This window comes from Microcaecilia unicolor, chromosome 12 (assembly GCF_901765095.1).
Source record: "Microcaecilia unicolor chromosome 12, aMicUni1.1, whole genome shotgun sequence".
NCBI classification, from domain to species: Eukaryota; Metazoa; Chordata; class Amphibia; order Gymnophiona; family Siphonopidae; genus Microcaecilia; species Microcaecilia unicolor.
In genome coordinates, this window is record NC_044042.1 from 15,807,814 (window position 1) to 15,826,424 (window position 18,611).

Sequence of the window (18,611 nt, forward strand, 5' to 3'; positions counted from 1 at the left end):
CAAATACTTTCAAAATTGAAGACATAGGATGGCATCCATTCACCATCCTTCCTGAGCTGCCTCTGCAGTGGTGCTGGATCCGATGTTTTCTGAGAAATTCAGCTTAATATATTCATATGTTAGAGAAATATAATTTCTGTTATGAAACATGTTTAAAAGTGAAACTAAACAGTGGAACACAGATTCAATCTGTTTTGTAATATGACCTATTTGAACACTTTCTGATGGCAAATCCCTGACAGGACTAAAAGAACAGCTAAATTTCTTTAAGCATAACTTTCTTCACTAAAGAAAATAAGCTCCCTAGAGGATCTCAGTCAGAGGAAATGAGGCTACTAACATGCATTCTGGAATCAAAAACCAGTGAACTCTGACATGGCAAGTAGGTCAGAAGCCATTTTAAAGTGAAAACCTCAAGGGCATCTTATAAAAAGTGGTGTGGAATCTCTTAACACACTATCCAGCACGTTCCACAAATGTGCGAGGGGGAAAATATTGCCAATTCTTTACAAGGGCGAAGGTAGGGTCTGAACATTTCTAGTAAATAAACCAGTTTATATAGGGAGCTTACTTACTGCTCCCTTATCAGTGCTATGAGTTCCAGTGATTCTCTGTGGAGCCCGATGAGACCTGAAGTATCCTTCTGGAAGGTTCCCTGTGAAACAGCTGCAATGTAGAGAAGCACTACACACAGGATTAGGGCCAAGGGCTACTGAAACAGAGCTCTAGTTTAGGACTCTCAGTCCACAGTAACTGAGGAAATTGTGTCAGTATACCAGAGTTTCTCAGGTGCTGCATTTGTGTGAGGTAATTATTAGAGCCATACTTCGATGAAGAATAGGAAGCCTCATGAAGGAGTGCTACAGGTATCTGGCAAGCACTGAAGTTTGAAGACAGGACAACCTGTGGTGACACAGTGTCAAACATCTTTATGGTGATAACCTGCTTCCAAAAGCTCCTGAAAATAATGCTGACACAGGCAGGCACTTAATCTTCTTGGGCATTATTTGACTGGGGGGGGGGGGGAACAAAACTAAAACCAAACAGATCTGTTGCTGCCTTACCACACAGATGAAATAGACTGAGGAGAGCAGGGGTGTCGGTTGCTAGTGAAGAAGCATTTACACATGCCCAGAGCACTTTTTCTTTTGAGTTTTGGGAGACAGGGTCCAGTCTGCAGCCAATCGGCATGCCTAAACCATGTGTGTGGCTGATTATATCTCCTGCTTGTCCATGGAAAGACATTTAAACACTGACCTAAATTTAGCTTACAGAATCATGGTTAGCATATTGTATTGGGCTCGACAATAAATTTAAGTCATGAAGGTACCTTCTTAGCCCTACTTTGGCTACTGTAAATTTAAGTCATGAAGGTACCTTCTTAGCCCTACTTTGGCTACTGCTATGACTCCGATACCATGGCTTATAGAGCAATACAAACTTAAAACTGAATGCATTCCACAGGAAGAAAGTATACATGATTTTTCTGATGTGAAACCAGTATTTCGTCAATTCAGGTTGAGGCCAGCATGTGGATACTGCTTTGACTACTCAAGAAAGCTCCAGCAATTTGTCACTAACTGTACAGTTCTCTATTTATACAGTATAACCCAAACTAGTAGGCACACAAGGCATCACACAATGCATAGTGCGTCTTCTCCTTTGAGTCCTCCTACAACAGGGCTTTGTTTCTCTAGAACACTTGGGCACACAAATCTTGTGGGCCCACATTGCCTGCTCTCTGAAGGCTGATGTGGTATACACCATTTTTGATAATGCATGTGTACCCAGGGATTGAGATGCTGATATGAACACCAATGAACTACATTAAAATGTGTAAGCTTTGATCTCATTTTTTTTCTGCATGGCTAACGTTTTTATTTCAAGCTATGAGGAAACTTGCAATGTGTAACAATTACAAGAAGATCTCTTGTTTCAAAATTATTTGGTAAAACTTTATTCTATTCCATTCTTTGCCATTAACAGAAAAACTGGAGAAAGCCAAGTTTGTTTTACAAAGATAATGCTGTCTCCCAGACAAGAAACCCCCAAAAATCAAGAACAGGAGGGGAAAATTATGGAAGGGGGAATACTGCCTTCTATTCAAAGAAAATAAACTCCTGATCTTTTTGGTTAAAAATAATACTCGACCAATCATTCTATTTTCTTGCTTGATAAGTGACATGGGAACGTGGAGGGAGGGGAGGGAAGGTGAGAGCATACTGACACCACTGCTGTTTTTCATCCTTATGCAAATCTGAATAGAATTATCCAAAGTAGTATACAGTATGCTGGGTGTCTGCCGCAAACGTTTAAAAAAAAATAGTTTTATTCACTTCAGGCACACTTTTCTTGTTGGTAAAAGAAAATACAGTTTCAGAGCTGCAACAGTTGAGCAGCAAACTTGCAAATTTCTTATATATATTAATCACCACAGGGATGGCACATTAACCCTTATGGAATTCTGCACTCCACTTACCAAGAACTGCAGGAGATAAATAAAAGCTCTCTCAGAACTCAAAAATGCTCTCACAGAAAATTTTAACATTGTTCAAGTATATTCTAAAAGATCTTAAAAACAGATAAGGAAACGGTTTCAAAAGCTTGTACAAATTTATAGAATATGTAAAGCAATACTCTGCCAGCATGTGGTCCTCTTAAAGCAGAATGTGTTGGGATGGACCATGTACCATCAATGTGGAGCCAAAAATATGGTGAAACCTCCTAAAAACTAAGGTAGCGTACACACGCAGCACCCTCCCTGCCCACCCCCAGAGTGCAGAATTTCATAAGATTTTATCATAATACAACTGTTGAATTGAATGCTCTCAGATAAAGCAGGCTGTTACCAGTTGCGTTAGATGCACCATTCAAATAAAGCTTTAAAAAAAAAAAAAAAAAAAGGTGATACTATTAACGCTCCACTTTAACTTTCCACCTGCAACTGTGCATAATTTTTTTTTTATTTTAAAATTAAGTTTCTGGTTTTTAAACATCAACATAGGTGTTAAAAATTGGTGTAATAGTTACAGAGAATAAGTATTCCAGGATTCTGAGGGTGGGACAAGTTGTTGTGTTACCCTCTTATACACCCCCTTTGCTTGATCGTACTTGATTCAAGTAATGTGCTTAGTGAGAAGGGAGTTACTCAATGACACCAGCTTGACGAATCTTTCTCTCAGCAACAAATCCCTGTAAAAAGAAAAAATTCTGGAAGCAAATCATTCCAATATAAGCTCCCCATAAGTGGAAGAAAACAGTCATACAATAAGATTTAAGGCATTTTATACAACAAAAACCTATGAAGCTAAAATTCAGGGTCTAGTAAGCAAACTTAAGCACTAACATGCGCCTAACAAAGGACGCATTAGTGTTCCATGTTAGTTTTTGCTATCTGTATGTGCTAAGTGTGTAGTTTTTTTATTTTTTTGGAGGGGCATGTCAGAGACTTGGATGCGCTAATCTGCTAGCATGCTGACACCACCGCCACACTAACTGGTTAGCACATCCGTAATGTACATAAGTACATAAGTAGTGCCATACTGGGAAAGACCAAAGGTCCATCTAGCCCAGCATCCTGTCACCGACAGTGGCCAATCCAGGTCAAGGGCACCTGGCACGCTCCCCAAACGTAAAAACATTCCAGACAAGTTATACCTAAAAATGCGGAATTTTTCCAAGTCCATTTAATAGCGGTCTATGGACTTGTCCTTTAGGAATCTATCTAACCCCTTTTTAAACTCCGTCAAGCTAACCGCCCGTACCACGTTCTCCGGCAACGAATTCCAGAGTCTAATTACACGTTGGGTGAAGAAAAATTTTCTCCGATTCGTTTTAAATTTACCACACTGTAGCTTCAACTCATGCCCTCTAGTCCTAGTATTTTTGGATAGCGTGAACAGTCGCTTCACATCCACCCGATCCATTCCACTCATTTTATACACTTCTATCATATCTCCCCTCAGCCGTCTCTTCTCCAAGCTAAAAAGCCCTAGCCTTCTCAGCCTCTCTTCATAGGAAAGTCGTCCCATCCCCACTATCATTTTCGTCGCCCTTCGCTGTACCTTTTCCAATTCTACTATATCTTTTTTGAGATACGGAGACCAGTACTGAACACAATACTCCAGGTGCGGTCGCACCATGGAGCGATACAACGGGACCCTTAGTGCCTAATTTTTTTTCTGTGGCTACATGCTAATGCTAAAATTAGCAGATGGCCAAGTATCCAAGAAATGGATCATTGCTGTTATTTCTTAGTGCAGCTTAGTAAAAGGGCCTTTTAGTTTGAGACGAACCCAAAATAGTCACTGAAATATTGCATATTGTATTGACGCTGCACATAACATACACCATACTATGTACCATTATCAAAATATTTTTACCAGGACTGCACGTTAATCGCAATTAACGCAGCGATTAAAGTGTTAATCACCTTCTGCCTCCCTCCCGCACCTCCCCCGCCGAGCATGGTTCTGTGGGTCTCCCTCCCCTCTGCACCACTGTCAGCAGCTCTCCCCTCCCAGCCTGGTTTACCTTTTTCAGTTTTCAGGAAGTTTGGCCCTGCAGCGCCAGCACTGAAAGGCTATATGCTCTGTACACCAGGCCTTTCCCTCTGATGATACAACTTCCTGTTTTGGACAATTTAGAAGGAAAGGCCTGGCACATGGTGCACGCAGCTGGCTTTGCAGGGCTGAAGACTTTCTGAAAACAAAAAAGTAAGCTGGGTTGGGAGAGGAGAGCGAGCCACTGGACTGTGTGGATGGGGAAGGGAGGGGGCCTGCAAGAAACGAGATGTGAGCAAAAGGAATTAGAGATGAAACCTTGTGGCTAGTAGGCAAGTTGCAGATAATATTCGCCGCACATTACATGTGTTATAGGAAGCCCAGTGGATGGAAGTTCTGGTGGCCTTCGAGTATGGACGCCGAGAAAGCATTTGATAGGGTTGAATGGCCCTATTTGTGGCAGGTGTTGCAATGTATGGGATTTGGGCACGGCCTTTTAGGTTGGCTGAGGTGTTTATATGAAAATCCGGTGGCACGGCTTAAGGTTAATGGGGGTTATTCCTCTGTGTTCCCGATCAAGAGGGGCACTCGGCAAGGATGCCCACTATCCCCACTGCTCTTTGCTCTCTTTAGAGAGCCTCTGGCCCAGAGGATTCGGTCGTTGGGGGATATTAAAGGAGTTTGAGTTGGTGATAGAGAACATAAATTGGAGCTTTTCACGGACGATGTCCTGATTTATGCACGGGCCCCTGGTCTTACTTTACCAGTGCTCTTATGTGAATTAAACAATTTTAGTAAATTGTCAGGTTTCAAGATCAATTATGATAAATCAGAACTAATGGGCGTTTCTCTTACACGATAGAAGCGAGAATCTTTAGCCCAGGCTTTTCCCTTTTCGGTCCGCTCAGGGCAGTTTCAAATATTTAGGGATCCAGATCCCCAATGAGATCTCCTAGCTGTTTGCTCTGAATTATGTCCCCTTGTTTCGGTGACTTTGCAGAGACCTGGCGAGGCAGATGGGTGTCAGATCGCAGCTGTCATAATGAATATCCTGCCCAGGTTACTGTTTTTGTTTCAGACTTTGCCAATGTTGGTTCCCAAGTTTGAGTTATGGAGGTTACAACGGGATATCTCGAGTTTCTTTTGGGGCAGTAGCGCACCACGATTAAATGGAAAAGTGATGTGGCGTTCGGTGGACCTGGGAGTGCCCAGTTTGGATTGGTACTATTGAGCAACTCAATTGAAGCTCATCTCTGCCTGGATTCAGGAGCAGCAGATAGCTGTGGCACTTACGGATCAAGTTTATGTACGGGATTATACTTTGAAAGGGGTTTTGTGGGCCTCTCTCCCCTCCAGGGTTTATAGTCAGTTAACCAATAATCCATTTGTGTGCCACTTACTAATATTGTGGGGTTCTCAGGCTCCAATTTCAGAAGTCTAGAATATCTTCATATGCCCATATTAGTGCGGACCCAGGGTTTTCAGCATGACTTAGGCACCCTGTCTCCATACGATGGGCAGCCCAGGGGTTGCTCCGCTTCTGGGATCTTCTGGATGTGGGTGAAATGTGTTCCTTTGAGGAGCTAAGGAGCAGTACACCTTACCCGAGTCAGATTTTTTTTTTTTTTTTAAATTTACAGGTTAAGCAGTATATGTCCCAACAAGGGTGGTTGAGAGATGATCCTGATTATGAACATTTTGAAAATTTGTGGGAGTCTGTGGGAAAGATGCGGGGAACTATCAGAACTTTCAGAAATAGGCTTACATGACTCAATGGGAGCATGACCTGAATGTTGAGTTTACTGTGAATGAATGGGAAGCAATAATTTTGGAAGTTAAGAAAGCTTCACTGTGTGCTTTTGAAGGAAAATGCTTATAAAGTTCTTACACGTTGGTACTACACGCCTGTGCGACTTCATACTGTTTCCCACGATACCTCACAATTGTTGGCGCTGTAGAGATGGGATTGGAACCTTTATGCACGCCTGGTGGTCCTGTGAGCGGATAAAGCCCTTCTGGGAGAAAGTGGTTTCTCAGATTGCTACTCATACAGGCAACCCTTTTCCTTGTGATCCAAAATGGTGTTTGTTGGGACTGGGTAATAGACGTGGTTTGAAGTGGCAATGCCGTCTTAAGAGAATGAGTTTGACAGATGCCAAAAGTGTTATTGCAAGTCATTGGAAACAGTCAGTGAGACCTACTGAGTTTGATTGGATTTTGAAATCATCATTGGAGAAATGGAACACCTCACGGATAAGAGATTGGGCCAGTATGACCCTGCTTCTCATCTTTGGACTCATTTTGCTACTTTAACCCAGAATTCTTAAAGGTTTTGAGGGGATGGGATTAGGGAGAGGGAGAGGGGGTGGGGTATTTAGCACCTTGGATTGCACTTTTGTTATGATTACAAGTGTGGCTTGAAGGTTTTCATATGATAATTTGTACTGGATGCATTATGTTCAAATTCCTTGGTTTTTCAATAAAAATTTACTGATAAAAAAAATTCATAACTGTTAGAGGCTTGTGCGGATGGGATCCAACAGAGGTTGCAGGGACTGGGCGGGGATGGGGACAAACTGTCCCCACGTCATTCTCTAGGTTGGGTGTGGGGGAATACAATACAGGGGGAAATCCCTGGGTAGCTGTGAATGAAGGTTCTTAACATCAGATCCCACATGAACTGATACTGGAGGAGGAAACTGCTGGCTCAACAAAAGAAAACACAAGTAGAACCCATGTGTATGCGCGCATGTAATATGAATGAACAGCCCCCCCCCCCCTCGCCAAAGTATTTTAACTTATTTGAAATGAGGGTGGGGGAAAGATTCTCCAGTCCAGAAATACAACCAGAAAATAAACTCTTCTTGTAGGGTTGACAGCTGACCTGTATGGTATTCACTGCTCCCCCATATATTACAGCCTGGAAAGAAGCCACCATGGTGATCTAAGAAGCATCTTAAACAGAAAATGTGTAATAAGGTGCCAGAAGAATGTGACAATTTTCCCCAGTTCATTAATTAAAAAAAAAAAAAAAAAAAAAAAAAAAAAAAGACACTACACCCTACAAATCAGTGGTTTTGCTTTTGATGAACCAGATGTACTGCTGAACGTGAACAGGAGATATAACTTAACTGGGACTTTGAGGGCAATTACAGCAAGCAATTTTGAGTGCGCAATGGTACGATGTGAGGTTTGAGAAGAAACCACTATAAATCCCCAACACAGCTAACAGAAAGGTTAACCAAAGTATTAAGCTATATTAAACCCAATACTGTACCAACTTTGGCTGTTCTACGCTTAATATGCAATCAAAATCTAGTACCTTTGTGTTATCCGGACCCCTCGGCTGACGAATAACCATTAGGCGTGGGGCACTGGCATCATCAAGGGTAATGCTCTTTAAACGACTAACCAACCTATCAGGACGAGGAGCTGCAGGGATCTTGGGGCCTTCACTAGAAAACAGCAAGAATACTCTTGGTGAAAGATGTAAAAGAATAAATTACACTATCTTAAAATGTATTACAGTCAATACACTTCAACATATATAACTTGTTACCATTGAGGATAGACAGTTTGTCAACCTAGTGAATATGCAAGTACATTTATGGAATGAATAAAATTTGCTGTGTGGTGGTTATCTGGTACCTTACAACCAGGGGGCCCAGACTCCAATCTAGGTGCTATTTGTGAGCCAGGTTACGTGGCTGCTGCAATGATGCAGTCAAGCATTTCTGGGGAAGGAAGAGAATAGATAGAACTACCCTCATCCCTCTCCAATAGTAAGTGTTGTGAATGAAGGCTCATGGTGCCAGTTCCCACTCTCCTTTGGAAAAGGTGCAGGAATAGTCTAGTCAAGAAAGCAAAGCTGCTTACATGTAACAGATGTTTTGGGCAGCGAGGTAAATCAGCCATACATAGTATCCTGATAGTGCCAGTTTGGGTGTTACCCTTACTGCAGCAGTACAATGTTTGAAATCTCTCTGGGCATACTGCAGTGCCCCCCCCCCCCCCCCAAACTCAGTTTATTTCACAGCAAGAATATCAACTAAAAGGGAATGTGAGAGGGATTGTGTGGCTGATGTATCCTACTGTCCAAGGATAACATCTGTTACAAGTGAGGTATTTCACTTTCTCAGGATATAACCAACTACACACGGGTGGTTTCCAAGCTAAGGGTGCAAGAGTCTACAGTGTGTTATCTTTAGATAAAAACCTTTGCATCCGATGTATTGCTGTGCTACGCTGAATTAGTCCAAATAGCAAAGTTATAGATGTTTTCTGCACAGTGCAATGAGACCTATACATTTTAAAGTAATGGTATAAAGAAATTGCCATCACAATTGACCAAATTCCCCAAATGCGATTAAGGACAGATGAACTGCTGATCTTCAGTACATTGTTTATCTTGTTTACCTGTTAATTTAATTATCCATTTACTTCTCTTTTCAAATTAAATGGAGGAGCAAGTTGGTAACATGGTGCATCTGTGTGGGATTAGCAGCAGAAAAGGACGACAGATTATGAATATTGCACACCCCAGCTAGAATCGTTTTTTTTTTTTTTTTGGGGGGGGGGGGGGGGGGCAGCGGTGTGAACAAAGTTCCCAAGAGACCTTGGGTAAGTATAACATTAAAATACCTTGATAGGAATAGGGCAACATTTGGAAACTTATATAGAGGCCAGTCACAGAGATGTGATTCACTGGGATACTGTTATAATATCATTGTAATATAGTAAATGACGGCAGATAGACCTAACGATCCATCCAGTCTGCCCAACACAAAAACAGACTAAAAACAGAATAAAAAGATGAATTTATTCACCACAAAAGTCAACAGTCATATGCCTGACAGCCACGTTTTGTCCTCCTAAAGGACTAGGTCAGGGGCTTGATATACCACTCAGTGGTGCAGTGCAAATAATTCAACCTACTGCACTAAAACAGCAACAGTAATTTATGGCGAATCTGCAGATCTGTTGCAGTTTCTCAAGAGAGGAGCTGTTTTAGTCCAGGAGGTAGCATTATTTGCACTGCACCACTGGGTGGTATATCAAGCCCCTGACGCAGCCCTTTAGAATGATGTAACATGGCAGTGTTGGGCATGTAGAAACCTGATGTGGCAGCCTTATGTTATATGCAAGTACGCCTCCTTGAGATAGAGGGCGGTGAGAAATTCTTCAGCTTGAACTGTCACCATGCAAAAGCGGGACACTGAGGCTGCAGTCTAGACCTTTAAGATCTAACACCGGGTTAAAAGTGTCTTCCTTCTTCAGGACAATGTAATAGATGGTGTTATCTGCCTTGTCCCTATTCAGCCTGGGGAACTGGAACAATGGCCCAGAGCACCAGCCTGAACCTCAACCACCTTGGTTCTCTAAGAAGAGAGGAGTGACTGGGCAGCAGACCAACTTGTAACCTTCTGTAAGAATATCCAGAACCCACTGGTCTGATGTGATTTTGGCCCACTCCTCCCGAAACTCCTGAAGATGTCCTTCCACCAAAACGTGGACCAGTCTCGCATCACTGTGAAGCTCTGGACGCATTGGGCTCTCTAGCTCAGTGTTTCCCCAAGTCTGGTCCTGCATATAATGGAGGCAGTGTATGCAAATCAAGTTCATGCATATTCATTGTGCTCCACATACCACCCTGGAACTTCGCCCAATTTGCAGAGAACAGTTGTGCTAAACACACAGAGATGGAGCTACACTCAACAGGCGGTGGAGCCGCGTGCCACACATAGACACAGGACTGTGCCCCACACAGACCTGCAGCGATGGAGCTGCGCCCAACAAGCAAAATGCATAGATGGAGCCCAGGGGAACAGCCAGAGAAGGAGGTGCTGCCAGGAGGCCAACAGGAAAGGAGCACAACTTACGAAAATGCAGACCTGGCACTGCATTCCCCTGGCCCAAAGGGACTAAAACTACAAGAAGAGAAGCCCCATGTCCCAAGAGACTCTCAGCCCTCAAGTAGTCTCTGAGCCACAATGACCGCCCTCCTAGGCAACCGATACGAAGCAGCAGTCAACGTAGAGAAAGAACTCCCGCCAAGAGGGAGGTAAGCATCACAGATCTGGAATCCTCAGACCATAGGGCGCAAAATGCAGCCGTAAGACAGTGAGAAAGAAACAACTCTCGCCAGGCCAGGAACAAAGAGGAAGCTGGCCACTAACACCAAACTAGTCCTAAAAAGGCACATTCCCAAAAAGAGACACTGAACTGAGTCCAAGCAAAAGACTGGCAAGAATGGCGCTCCCGAGGGTACTCAGAAGAGGGATTTGAGCTAGCAGTTGCACACCAAGGGCAACTTGGACCCCTGCCAGAAGGAAAGTACCCTGCAGACAAACCAGAGCAGACAGGAGGGATCCATGTGGACGAGAGAACCAGAACCTCCCTAAGGAAGGGAGGAATAACTGCTGCCAAAACAAGAATCAAATAGCAGGGGCATCTCAAGCAAGATGCCTGAAGCAGCAGAGACCAGACGGTCTGAAAAAGAACTGACCAACAGCCGTGTAAGGCTGACAGGAATGAAAAAATAGCCCTGGACTAAAAAGACTGAGTCTGCAGCCAAACGGAGCCAGCAAAAGACTTCCCCCACTTTGGAAATGGCAGACTAAGACCTCCGAACCGCAAGGGTACAAGTTCCAGCAACGGGGCCGCCCTCTGAACCAGCTGCCATCCAGGACCGAGAAGAGGAGAAAAACAACTGAGTTTCGTGATCCAGACACGAGCCATGCCCCACAAAAAAAAAAAAAAGCAAAGCAACTGGTACCAGCTCAGAAGGGTCCAAGATTAGAATCAGACGCCGGCCAGCGAAATTCAAATTAACTTCGCAATCAGCCCCCTAGAATACATTGCCAAAGGCGGGAAAATAAATCAGGTAACAGGCAAGAGAAAGAAGGAAAAACAAAGTTTCTTCTTCTTTTTTTTTTTAAACAACCTTCCTCACACAAGTGATAGGAATTAAAAAAGGTTTACCTCAGAGGCAGAAAAGGAGGGAAAAAAAAAAACAAAATTTCTTCTTCCTTTTTTGTAAACAAACCTTCACTAGTGAAAGGAATTAATAAAGGTTTACCTCAGAGGCAAAAAAAGGAGGGAAAAACAAAGTTTCCTTTAAAAAAAAAAAAACAAAAAACAAACAAAAAAACACCTTCTTCACTAATGACAGGAATAAAGGCTTACCTCAGAGGCAGAAATTCAGATATACCTACCACCACAGAAGAGAAGAACCCCACAAGGGAGACAAGTTACTCCATGCCACAATCAACCATCACCCTTGCTAGAAAGACAGCCAGGGGAGGGAACCAGGGTCACTGGATATCACCCTAGCTGGCAGATGAACTCAGGACCACTGAGTATCATCTAAAACTAGCCCCAACACGGCTACCAGCACACCCCTGGCTCCACTGTCACCAGAAGAATCTGGGACAGGAGCTACCAGCCAGCAATACGATCCGTCCACTATCCGCTAGGAGAAAATACTGAACATTCCAGACTGGACGATACCCTTAAGGGGCGCTTTACTTGGAACTATTTTCTCTGTTTCCTTCCGCTGGTAGATGGACACAACCCATTAGTCTGGACTGGTCTGGTATAGATGACAAGGAATAGCTATTTTTTTATTTTTTTTTTTATTTAACAGGAAGTCTTTATTGAAAAGAATGTAGAAAAAGAACCCTATACAGCAGTTGACAATTACAACGATACCAAAAGAAAAATATCATTCTCTACTGTTGACAAGGAATAGCTATTTAAGTATCTTTAAGGGAAGGGTGAAAGGATTCTAGCATATCCCCCGTCAAGCTGCTGGTCATGAGGCAAAGCAAACTTTTACCCAAGAGTGGTGTACTAGACCTATAGCATCAGTCAACTCCTTTCATAACCATCAGTACTTTATAATAACCTCTTTCGTTTTCTTCCTATTCTCATGAGAAAATGCTCTAGTACAATCCTTGATTTTGCCATATTATTGTAATCAGATATACACAGGCTGCAATAGTACTGCTCGAAGCAAATGCCAAATGCTACAGAACATGGCAGTCATTGATTTTTTCCAAAATCAAAATATAAGAGTAACACCGTTATTTGTCAAATTACACTGGCTTTCTGTGGAAGGAAGTTCTGTCTTAAGTTGTGCATTTTTGTTTTTCTTATAATACATGGTGAAATTCCGGCTTATATGGAGAATTTGATTTTATTACCGGACTGTAGTAGACTGGACACAGCAAGACGCTTTCTACAGTTATATCCTAGTCCGAAAGGTGTTGTGTATGAATCTGTGTTTTCAGTCACATTCTAATACCACACTATTAAGTGGTGGAATCAATTACTAGTCAACATTAGGATGATGTTTAACTATGGTGTGTTTTGTAAAACTCAAATCTTTTTCAAAGTGTTGATTATTCTAAATGTAATTAAATTTGTATTTCCTTGGAATGCCAAGTTTACTTCCTGTAAATTGCACAGAACTATTTGGGGTAATTGCGGGGTAGAAGAAATTTAAATGAACTGAACCATCAGGACAGCAACACCCCTGTGTCACCAATTATATCGTGCTTGTCCAGGAAGAAAAATGAATCTTACTGGGAAAAGTCTTCATTTTATCACATTTGGGCGACAAGAAACTTTTGTGCAAAAACAAGAAGTGCCAAATGCCACAACAGACCTCTGTAAGCCACATTGAGCCTGCAAATAGGTGGGAAAATGTGGGATAGAAATGCAATAAAATAAAGAAAAAAAAAAGGCAGCTCAGAAATTCTTTACCTGACACGCCAAACATTACAGGCACTACATTTCCCTGTACGCTGATTCAGAATAACTGAGAATTCCACTTCATCACCAGCCTGCAGCTCCACTCCATCCTGAACCTCCTTCACATGGAAGAAAAGCTTCTTGCTGTCACCCACCTCATAGTTAATAAAACCAAACTGAAAAGAAATGAGGGGAAGACCAAGAAAAGCAAATATTGAAGTAGTATCTTGAAGATTATACCCCCCACTCAAAAAAGAATGGTACATGCCATGTGGCAAATGTTAAATTTAACCAATTAAAAATGGTATCTATACATAGAATTTCAGTGGTATTTCATTTTAATACTTAGATCATACCTTCCATAATAAAAAATGGATCACAGCAAAATCACGTCAACCATAAAAAAATTGATGAATGCTCAAAAAGTGCCTGCTAAAACTGCTGTCACCTTCATCACTGTACATCAATAAGTATAAAAAAAAACAGTACCACAAGTGTTTTAAAGAATGAAGTATTTTTAAAACTGTTCTTTCTGATGACCCCTAACTTAGAATGAGAACTGAAAATTGATACATACAAGCTGTTATGACAGGGACATCCTCTCCAACTTAGGCAGCCTGACTAGTCAGGTTCAAGAATCCAATATAGTCTCACATGATCAGCAGAGCTTCTCAACTCTCTCCTGGAGACATACCTAGCCACCCAGGTTTTCAGAGTTATTTGCATCCAATGGGTCTCTTATGTATGCAGCTTTCTCTCATACATATTCATTATGGTAATCCTGAAAACCCAACTGACAATGTGACTCCAGGAGAGGTTGAGAAGCACTAGCATACGGTACTGTCAAGACATCTGACCCTAGGCTACTTTTAAAAAAGTCATACATTCTCTTCTACGTAGGTACTTATCTCCTTCCTGTGTCATTGCACACAGCAGCTCTTCCAAGAATTGCTGTACTGTTATCCTGGGCCATCAGGAGTCACAATGAGAACAGTGTGCGGCTATGCATTTCTCAGGCACAGAGCATACATCCATCTACCATACGTCCAGAGAATTAACCTAGACTGTTTACCACCTTAGGCTGTCAGATTCCTCTAATGCAGAGCATGCCCCTGTCGCAGACAGAATTTGGATGAAGTCACACTAACCTGATCTTTCACACATTCAACAGTGCCTCTGCGGAGAGGTTCAATATTACAGGCCATCATCTGTCCACGCTGGCCAAGGACACCAAGTTGGAATTTAACAGTCTCCCCTTTCTGTAGGCAGTCTGACTTGTTAGCCATACCAACTATGCCAAAAGGAAAGACTTGGCCTTTCATGCTTCCTGTAAGGGGGGTGGGGGGTGAGGGGGATGATAAAGGGAAGGGATTTAAAAAGTAACAGTTATGTTGTTGTACTATATAAGCACTGAATGGTTTGTATGCTGATTTTACTTAACCAGAGAATGTTAAGACTAGATGCTCTGGGAATACTGAGCGGATGCGATTGACTATTATTCTTTGCCCACCAACACTAACAACCCACAAAGTAAAAATGAGACTTTTCCATTTATTCTACACAGTTTCAATCTGCTACAGTACCCTCAGTTGCCTACCTGTAATGGGTACTTCTCTGCAGAAAACAGGAAATATCAGCCACACAAATGGGTAGTCATCTGAATGTACTGAAACAGATGAGATCTCTGGTCTCAGAATGATAGAAAATGGCTAACAGCAGCAATTCATGCCCATGCTCACAGCAAAGCCTACCTCAGTCTTATAACCAGCTTGTTTCCACTGTTCAGAGCTGAAAAGAATTGTGAGCTAACTCACACTGCTGTTTGTGAAGAACTCCTGTTACAGGAGCCATGCTGAGGGCTCTAGTACAATGCTAATAAATAGCCACAATCTGGGAACTGTGTTACATTATATTAAAATACTTGTATTCCGCAATTAGCTATCCATCTCGCTGTTGATCACATAATAAACTCTAGGCCTTCCCTAGGAAACTCAATGAGTCAATTAAAATTGATCTTAATACAAACTTCTTAAATAGGCTTTCAATTCTTTCATAAATACCATAAAATCCCTAAATATCCTAATATCAGAAGGCAAAACACTTCATATCAATGGAGCTTGGTAGCGTAAAGGGGAGTTACACTATCAAATTTCAAGGCTGTATAGACCAGCCAAACAGAAGGTTTGCATTTTTTTTTTTCCCATAAGGAATAAAGACCAACCTACTATATAACAATAGCCCAACTTTGATAAAACAACAGACAAAGACGGAAAACAAAAATTCTCGTGTTACATAATTTCCTCAGCATTAAAAAAAAACTTAACCTGTTTTTCCTAGTAAGTAAACTATCTATCGTGACTCCTAACAATCAAACCGAGGTCTCCAAGTTGTATTTAAAAACCAATCATAAGTCAGGCTGGTTAAAACCTCCGCTGGTGGGATGGGAAGTAGAAGGTATTAAAATAAATTCTGGGTACTACCTCATTTTGACTTGATCTAAAGAATAGTTCTCAGTGAAGGGGCAGAGGACAAAATGACTGTTCTGCAGATATCCACCATGGAACAAGCATAAAAACGACATAACAGATGACTTTCACCTGAAATGATGAGTACTAAGTTTACCAGATAAGTATAATAGTGCTGACTTATTAGAACAATCTGTAATCCAAACTAATATCCTGTTTAAAGGCTGCTACAGCCATGGCTTCATACTCTGCGCAGGCTCTGTAATTCAGTGCATCTCAGTCTAGTATATGGATAACTCCTTCCCTTGAGTATTGTGTTTTGGAAAGAATATTGGTGGTAGTGTCGATATTTATTTGGAGTTTGCTCACACCTTTTTCAGTAGTAGCTCAAGGTGAGTTACATTCAGGTACTCTGGATATTTCTCTGTCCCAGGAGGGCTCACAATCTAAGTTTGTACCTGAGGCAATGGAGGGTTAAGTGACTTGCCCAAGATCACAAGGAGCAGCAGTGGGATTTGAACCGGCCACCTCTGGATTGCAAAACCGGTGCTCTAACCACTAGGCCACACTCCTCCACTCCTATACATTACCAAAATTAGTTTCTTAATTTCATTCATGTCAGAAACAATCATTCAGGTAAATTTGGGTATAAGGAGAATAAAGAACTAATGGCTGTAGTTCACTAGCCTTCATGCTGACATAACTTCTGTTACAAGTCTTCCACAAAAGAAATTCAGTGATTAGACTTCATTGGTTCAAAGATTATATTTTACATCTCATGCTGCTGGTGTTTCTTATAGGAGCTCAAGGAAAGAAAATGAGCAGTTACACCAAAATTTTCCTCATCATCCTCACCAGACCAGGCAATACCGCACGCAAATCTGCCCAAGTTGCCAGTCCCCTGGTGGGATGCACTCTTAAGCCTTTAGGCAGGAAATTACCTTTAAAGGACAGACTGTAAAAACCAGTTAGCCAGTGAGTAATGGTGGACTTTAACAGAACAGAGAATAGGGTTAAATGGTTAATATTCTGAATTGAGAAGGGTAAATAGAGGTATTCCCCAGGGGTCTGTGCTGGGACCACTGCTTTTTAACATTTATAAATGATCTAGAAACAGGAATAACTAGTGAAGTGATTAAATTTGCTGAGGATGCAGTTATTCAAAGTTGTTAAATCATAAGAGGACTGTGCAAAATTTATTTTTTATTTTTTTTATATTACATTTGTACCCCGCGTTTTCCCACTCATGGCAGGCTCAATGCGGCAGGCAATGGAGGGTTAAGTGACTTGCCCAGAGTCACAAGGAGCTGCCTGTGCCGGGAATCGAACTCAGTTCCTCAGGACCAAAGTCCACCACCCTAACCACTAGGCCACTCCTCCACTTAACCCGCCATTGCAAGAGGACCTTATGAGACAGAGCCTGGGCATCCAAATGACACATGACATTTAATGTCAGCAAGTGCAAAAGTCATGCATGTAAGAAAATGCACGAGTGATGCATGTAAGAAAAAGTAACCCAAACTATAGCTATATGATGCAAGGTCCTACATTAGGAGTCACTGCCCAGGAAAAGGATTTAGGTATTATCAATGATATGTTGAACCCTCTGCTCAGTGAGAAGCGGCGCCTAAAAAATGCAAATAGAACATTAGGATTATTAGAAAAAGAATAATGCCTTTGTATTGCTCCACGATTTATTTTTATTTGTTATATTTGTACCCCACATTTTCCCACCTATTTGCAGGCTCAATGTGGCTGACATAGTACCGTAAAGGCGTTCACCAAGTCCAGTAGAGAACAAATACAAGGTTATATTGTGGTCGAATAAGGTCGGTGTGTTTCAGGCCCCATGAGGGTTGAAAGGGAGGGAAGGTTGTATATTGTCCATATCATAAACACTGCCAATGACGACGACACCTGGGGGGCAATTCCATGACAAGGGACCCTCTTTTACAAGTTCCAATGCAGTGTGGAGAGTGCCTTTGCTATAAGCTCATCCATGTGCTCAGTAGCATAAACCCGCATTAAGGAAGGACCATTTACGTCTAAGTAAACCAAGCAACCCATGTAACTTATTGTATTCTGTAAATGGTTTGTACAAGTTGGAGACATACCTGTGACTCTCCTATGCTCCACCCCCTTGCAATTACTCACTATAGCTCTTAAGTGCTACCTTATAGAATAGTGTGTCATGATGCTTGTATTTGTGACTGTACCTCAAATAGTGTGTGCAGTTTTGGTCATCACATCTCAAAGATGTAGCGGAATTAGAAGAGAGAGAAATATGGTCCATGTAGGAGACACAAGAACATTCCAGAGTTTAATTTCATGTTGAGTGAAGAAATATTTTCTCCAATTTGTATTAAATTTACTACCTATTAGCTACATTGCATGTCCTAGTCCTATTTTTGGAAAAAGTAAACAAGCAATTTACATCTATCCATTCCACTTTTATAGACCTCTATCACATCTCCCTCAGCCGTCTTCTCCAAACTGAAGAGCCTTAGCCGCTTTAGCCTTTCCTCATAGAGAAGTCGTTCCATCCCCTTTATCATTTTCGTCGCCCTTCTCTGTGCCTCTTCTAATTCCACTTTATCTTTATTATTATATTTTTTAAAAAGATGTGGTGACCAGATCTGCACACAATATTGAGATGTGATCGCACCATGGAGCGATACAAAGGCATTGTAACAGTCTCATTTTTGTTTTCCATTCCCTTCCTAATAATTCCTAACACTTTATTTGCTTTCTTAGCCACTGATGCACACTGAGCAGGTTTTAACATATCAATGATGGCACCTAGATCCTTTTCCTGGGAAATTATGCCATCTTGAATCCATCTGGCATTCTCATTGTTTTGAGGTAACGTTTCATTTCAACCGAAATATAT

General features: G+C 41.7%; 1 protein-coding gene across 11 annotated transcripts in view; it reads right to left on the reverse strand.

Annotated features, from left to right (window-relative positions):
* Nucleotides 1-1,928: 1,928 nt before the first annotated feature.
* The window catches only part of CSDE1 (cold shock domain containing E1), a 181,239-nt gene continuing 164,556 nt past the window's right edge, over nucleotides 1,929-18,611 (reverse strand). For all 11 annotated transcript variants that reach the window (XM_030221412.1, XM_030221409.1, XM_030221408.1 and 8 more), the window contains 4 exons: nucleotides 14,405-14,583; nucleotides 13,269-13,432; nucleotides 7,825-7,957; nucleotides 1,929-3,192 (listed from right to left, as the gene is read on the reverse strand). In XM_030221412.1, the coding sequence (XP_030077272.1) occupies nucleotides 3,145-3,192; nucleotides 7,825-7,957; nucleotides 13,269-13,432; nucleotides 14,405-14,583 (524 nt within the window). In that variant the 3' untranslated portion in view covers nucleotides 1,929-3,144. The remainder of the gene's footprint in view (nucleotides 3,193-7,824; nucleotides 7,958-13,268; nucleotides 13,433-14,404; nucleotides 14,584-18,611) is intronic.